General features: G+C 39.0%; 1 protein-coding gene across 1 annotated transcript; it reads right to left on the bottom strand.

Annotated features, from left to right (window-relative positions):
- Window positions 1-652: 652 nt before the first annotated feature.
- On the bottom strand, window positions 653-4,852 carry LOC132274063 (receptor protein-tyrosine kinase CEPR1). Its single transcript, XM_059775220.1, has 2 exons — window positions 2,136-4,852; window positions 653-1,842 (listed from the first exon to the last, which is right to left on the bottom strand). The coding sequence occupies exons 1-2, from the start codon at window positions 4,609-4,611 to the stop codon at window positions 1,448-1,450; spliced, it is 2,871 nt and encodes a 956-aa protein (XP_059631203.1). The 5' UTR covers window positions 4,612-4,852; the 3' UTR covers window positions 653-1,447.
- Window positions 4,853-6,195: the final 1,343 nt, after the last annotated feature.

A 6,195-nucleotide genomic window follows, 5' to 3' on the forward strand; every position in this document is an offset into this window, starting at 1 on the left:
CACAAAACTATTATATTAATTTTTAGAAGACATATGCTTCAAAACACTTGATAAACAAAGAGCATTCAACTAGAAAGTGGAGTTCATGGCGCACTCATGTTCTTGTACACTCACGCAGACACGTACACATGATGCTTGTATCCTATGCTTTTCATGCTTCAGAATATGATTTCAATGCAGATTGATAGTATAGTAGTTGAAACTCACACACTTACTGTGTGTGAACACATTCTTGCAGCCTTATGCTTGTGTCACTATATGTTTCAGAAACTGATTTCAGTACTTCCCAATTGATCAATTAGTAGTTGAACTCAATGTTGTGTCTATAACATGACCAGTCTTCTTTAAAACCACAAAACTATTATATTAATTTTTAGAAGATATATATATGCTTCAAAACACTGATAATTCTTGTACACACGTGCGCAAACACGTACACATGATGCTTGTATCCTATGCTTGTCATGCTTCAGAATATGATTTCAACACTTGCAGATTGATAGACTAGTAGTTGAAACTCACACACTAGTGTGTGAACACATTTTTGAAGCCTTAAGCTTGTGCCACAATATGTTTCAGAAACTGATTTCAATGCTTGCCAATTGATCAATTAGTAGTTGAACTCAATGTTGTGTCTGTAACATGACTAATCTACTATAAGACCACAAAAATATTATATTAATTTTTAGAAGATATATGCTTCAATACACTTGATAAAAAAAGAAAAAACAGAAAAAGAGAGCATTCAACTAGTAAGTGGAGTTCATGGGCACACACTATCTATGGTGAAACAAGCTTGGTGCTTATTCATCCTCCTTATTTGCACTTCCATTCCCAAACAAATCAATCAAACTCACAAAAAAAAGAGGAGGGAACAGAAGAAAGATAAAAAGAGGCCATTATTATGCTTTCTCGAGTGTCCCTGGCTTCAATGGAGACAAAGATGCTCACCATCAATCATCCCCATTCATCTTTTTCCAATGGATAGGTAAGCTGAAGAGGTCCCTCCACCAGCAAATCATACACAATTTTAAAATCCGGAATCAGAATCCCACTTTGATGCAAAAAAGAAGTCCGCCCCGTGAATCACATCCTTCCACTCTCACCATTTGAGCCTCTTTTCCTTTGGATTACTCTCGTGACATAAAGAGCAAAGAAACAGATTTCTTAAAAGCTACAGAATAATTTGCTCTGTGGGGCTACGCAAACATAGATGCTGTGCGTTTCGATAAAGCAGTAGTATTAATTATATGCCTCAAATACTTACAATAGGCCAAGGAAGAGAAAAAAAAAAACAACACAGAATCTATGTACTGCTTTTCTTAGGAAAAACAAAAAAGAGGCTAAGCTACGCCTTATGAATAGTATCTCTCAATATTTTGAGAGGCAGTACTGTTGTATAGATGCTATATGACTTCACCTTAAACCCCACCAAAACCCTACTCTATCATGAATCATGTGGATTCTTTGTTTTAGTGACATTTTCTGTTTCTTTGGTCTTATTCGACAACTTGCAAGAATCGAATCTGGAGGGGTCGGCCTCAGTCAGCAACTGTACAACCTCATTCATAGTTGGGCGAAGGGTAGGGGTTCGACATGTGCATGCAATGGCAATCCGGAGAACCCTAATCATCTCATCCTTGAATGACCCTGATGCCTGTTTATCCAAAACCTCCATAGCTCCTTCTTTGGTTTCAACTTTGGTTGATACCCAATAGATGATATTCTTGTTCTCTCCAAACTCTTCCTCCACAGGCTTCTTCCCTGTTATTAGCTCCATTAAGACTACCCCGAAACTGTAGACGTCACATTTGGTTGTTGCCTTTGAAGAGTATGCATATTCTGTCCACAGTCGTTGTTTAAAATTAATACAACATTAGTCTCATGAATACACCATAAAATTGAGTTATATAACATGATCATGTATATGTGCAACATGATCATGTATATGTGCAACTGCTAAAAGAATTCGTCGATAAAAAATCCTGAAAGGCTTCTGATGTACCATGAGCACAATTCTGAAATACTTACAGCCCAAAACTAGTGTTTTAATTTCTAATATTAGAAAATTATAAATAAATAAAAAAATTCATCACAAGTAACTGCAATAAAGTTGAGTTGGATTAGAAAATTACCTGGGGCCAAGTAACCATAAGTCCCTGCAATGACAGTGGTAGTGGAATCTTTCCCTCCTCTTGCTTGCAGAACTTTGGCTATGCCGAAGTCTGCAACTTTTGGCTGGTAATTGATGTCCAGTAGAATGTTGGTCGACTTGATATCTCGGTGAATGATTGGTGACAACAGATCATGGTGGAGGTAGGCCAAACCCTGTGCCACCCCCAGCGCGATCTTATGGCGAGTAGGCCAATCCAGAAGGACCTTTCCTCTGTGAAGTGCATCCCAAAGGTTTCCATTTGGCATGTACTCATAGACCAACAAGCTGGAATCCAAATTCGAGAAGTAGCAATACAACTTCACTATGTTCTTGTGCCTAATGTTTCCCAGAGTCTCAACCTCGGTTTTCAGCTCCTTGTTTAACACCAATTGATCCTCTGAAGCACAATCTTTTGTTTTTGGACTCCACAGCTTCTTCACAGCAACAACTTCCCCATTGCTCAACTCGATTTTATACACTGTCCCGGACCCTCCATGCCCCACTATGTTCTTATCAACCAAGGCTTCGACGATCTCTCGTTGATCAAAACTTAGTCGATGGTAGCTTTTGACATCATATGAGCAAAATGAAGAAGACAAGGTCTCCTCATGGTCCATCATGGCTCTTTCTTTACTGAACCAACGCTTTATAAGCAACACAATTCCGACAATGACAATCCCCACCGAAACCCCAATCACCCAGATGCAGTTTATTTTCTTTCTGTTATAAGTTTGTGAACACATGGGGAATTTTGAGTCTGATGAATTAAGATAGACTGGAGCACAGAGACCTGGATTTCCCGAAAAACTTTCTACCAAACCTCCCTTTATGAATGAAGCAGGAATAGGACCAGAAAGCAGATTGTTCGAAAAGTTCATAGAGTTTGGTAACAATTCACAGAGGCTTTCTGGGATACTTCCCATCAAGAGATTGTTGGAAAGATCAAGAACATTTAGAGACTTCAGTGAAGAAAGTGACGTTGGGATGGAAGAATTAAACTTGTTAGCTTGCAGCCCCAACAGATTGAGGTTCCTTAGGTTGCCAATTTCGGATGGTATTGGACCGGAGAGAAGATTGTTACTAAGATCAATTTTCACTAAATTGAAAGCTTGAGAAATTTCAGGTGGCAAAACACCAGAAATTTGGTTGTTCTGTATGAAAAGCTCTGACAAATTTTTAGCATTTCCAATTGCTTTGGCAATCGGACCATTCAATCGATTGTAAGCCAAATCAATGATTGAAACATGGGGAAGGCCTAAAATTCCTTCAGGTATTGAGCCCTCCAAATTGTTATCACTAACTCGAAACCTAAGAAGAGACTCACACTTTCCATAACTCTCAGGCAATTCTCCAGAAAACATATTTTCCAAGACAAGAAAGTAGATCAATTTACCTCCATTGCAAATCTCTCTAGGCAGCTCTCCAGAGAGTTGATTCTCTGACAAGTCGAACAATATCATAGGTGATGATCCCCCTAGATTTCGCGGGACTTGTCCTGTCAAGTGATTGTCGTAGAGCGATAGCATGGTCAAGGTGGTTGAGTTTCCGAGCACACTTGGGATCTCTCCACTGAGGCTGTTGTTGTAGAGCTGCAGAACTTCAAGCTTGGGAAGGCGGCATATAGACTCCGGCACATTTCCTCTCAATTTGTTAACTGACATGTCCAACTCTGTTAGTTCTGTCAGATTCCCGAGCTCCTCAGGTATGTCACCATCCAGCTGATTGTAGTAAAGCTCAAGCTTTTGCAGGTTCTTCAGCAATCCAAGCTCTGCCGGAATATGCCCCACTAGGAAATTGCCGGTCAATTCAAGATCAACAAGAGATGTCATGTTTCCTATCGATGCTGGAATTGGACCGCGCATCATACAAGTTGTCAAAATCATGATTTTGATCTTTGTCAATGCGGAAATGTTCTCAGGAAGTTGCCATAAGTTGAATTCACCATTTTCATTGAAATTCAGCACCTCGAGATTGGTTAAATTAGTCACCGACATAGGGAACTCGCCTGTGAAGAGATTGTATGACATATCAAGTGTCCTGAGAGAGGTCATTTGCGAAAAGTCCGGCAGTGACCCTGTCAGATAGCAAAAACTCATGTCAAGCTCTTCCAACAGAGAGCAGTTGGTGATGCTGTCAGGAAAACCGCCCTGGAAGTTGTTGTGGCCGAGTCTCAAAACGCGCAATTCAGGCAGGTAAGAGCATACATCTTCAGGAAAGCGGCCAGACAGTGACCATCCGGAGACATCAATCTTCACAACATACCCTTTTTTGTTGCAGCCAATTCCGGTGTAGCTGCAAACATTTTTGGCTCCTGTGACATCCCAATAGGCCAAGGAGTCCCCTGAGAGGGACTTTTTCGCAAGAGTGAAGAACTGAGTCTGGTTAATCGCGGCAACATAAGGATAGTTCGAAAGAGAGAGCAACAACACAACAAAGAAAACATATAGGAGAGACATGGCAAGATATAGATATATAGAGTGAGTGATCAGATGAAGAAAAACTTGAACTTTGTTGGTTGTTGCAGGGGACAAGGTGAGGAAGAGAAGTAGTTTATAAATGGAGTGATTGAGGGGATCATTGGATGCAGTAGTAATAAGTTCTGGTGATGAAAAAGGTTTGTTTGTGCAGTGGTGTACTGATATCGATCAGACAGAGATAGGAAGTGCATGCCTTTGCATAAAGAAGCTTTAAGTTTATACCCCACTTACACTTGGGAGAGAATAACATCAATGCAAATCCTTTATACTGATGAGATGTTTGAATAAAAACAACATACAGATCAATATCATTGCTTTTTTCTTTGTTGATCATGACCCTAGCTAGTTAATTCGTGTATGGTACACGTATAAAACACGCTCGTGTATATATATGGAAAATACTCACATTTGCGTACTAGAATCCAAATATACCGAAAAAAAACACATTTGGGGAGGAGCATGTATACCATCGAAGACCTAGTGTTTTTTTTCCGTATATTTGGATTCTAGTTGGCAGATATGGGTATTTTCTGAACACGTTTGAAAGTTCAAGCAAATGCATACCCACCCAACTTCCCATTTGGGGAGGAGCACTTATACCATCTAGCCCCTAGTGTTTTTTTCCTTATATTTGGATTATAGTCGGCAGACGCGAGTATTTTCTGAGCAAATGTACACCCACCCAACTTCCCATTTGGGGAGGAGCACTTATACCATTTAAGCCCTATAGTGTTTTTTTTTCGTATATTTGGATTCTAGTAGGGAGACGCGAGTATTTTCTAGACGTACTTGAAAGTTCAAGCAAACGCACACTCACCCAACTTTGAAAAGCACTTTTACCATCTAAGCTAGTGCCCATTGATATGAGAGTCCGTATTGCCAATGGATAACTATCCTTCTCCTGCTTAATGGCATCTTCATTAAAGCACTCCCATCACTATCCTTTCATTTAATAAAAATATTGAAGTCTGAATTTGTTGATCATGACCTATTGATGTGATCAAGGTTTTTTACTTGGACAGTGATCAATGTCCTAAAACTTAAGTATATCAGTGTTGATCTTTAACACTTCTCATGATCAATGGTTAGCTCCATTAAATCTTTATCTCATGAAATTGGAATGATACAGAGAAGAAAAGCAACACCCCTTTAAGACACAACACTGGATCAAAATATTTATGGGCATCTACCACTTTTAGGCAATGCGCATTGTACACAAAAAAAAAAAAAAAAACTATATATATGTATGTATATGGTTTATATATATGTGTAATAATAATTTGATTTGGTTAATCCTTGTGTGTGATACATATGATGTAGGCTTACAGTCGAGAACAGGCCCCTCTTTACTTGTTTGCTTATAAGTTTGTTCCTTGAACCACTTGTTGTGTCCATTATTTATAGAAAAAATTAAGACTAAATCCTACTTCTTCTTCTTCTTCTTCTTCTTCTTCTTCTTCTTCTTCTTCTTTTATTAAAGACTGAAAAGTTGTATTCTGTAAATCCTAATTTTGAAATTCTCTTTCCATTTAGCTCAATCTTCCATTTAAAGCTTTCCCAAAT

Source organism: Cornus florida, unplaced genomic scaffold, assembly GCF_030987335.1.
Source record: "Cornus florida cultivar Cherokee Brave unplaced genomic scaffold, ASM3098733v1 CherokeeBrave_3.0.0_Hap2_Chr09, whole genome shotgun sequence".
NCBI classification, from domain to species: domain Eukaryota; kingdom Viridiplantae; phylum Streptophyta; class Magnoliopsida; order Cornales; family Cornaceae; genus Cornus; species Cornus florida.

Bases quoted from the DNA above. Each gene is read 5' to 3' on its own strand.
- LOC132274063 (XM_059775220.1), bottom strand. From the start codon at position 4,611: ATGTCTCTCCTATATGTTTTCTTTGTTGTGTTGTTGCTCTCTCTTTCG. The intron at 1,843-2,135 runs GTAATTTTCTAA...GACTGTGGACAG, and splicing joins TTATGGTTACTTGGCCCCAG to AATATGCATACTCTTCAAAG.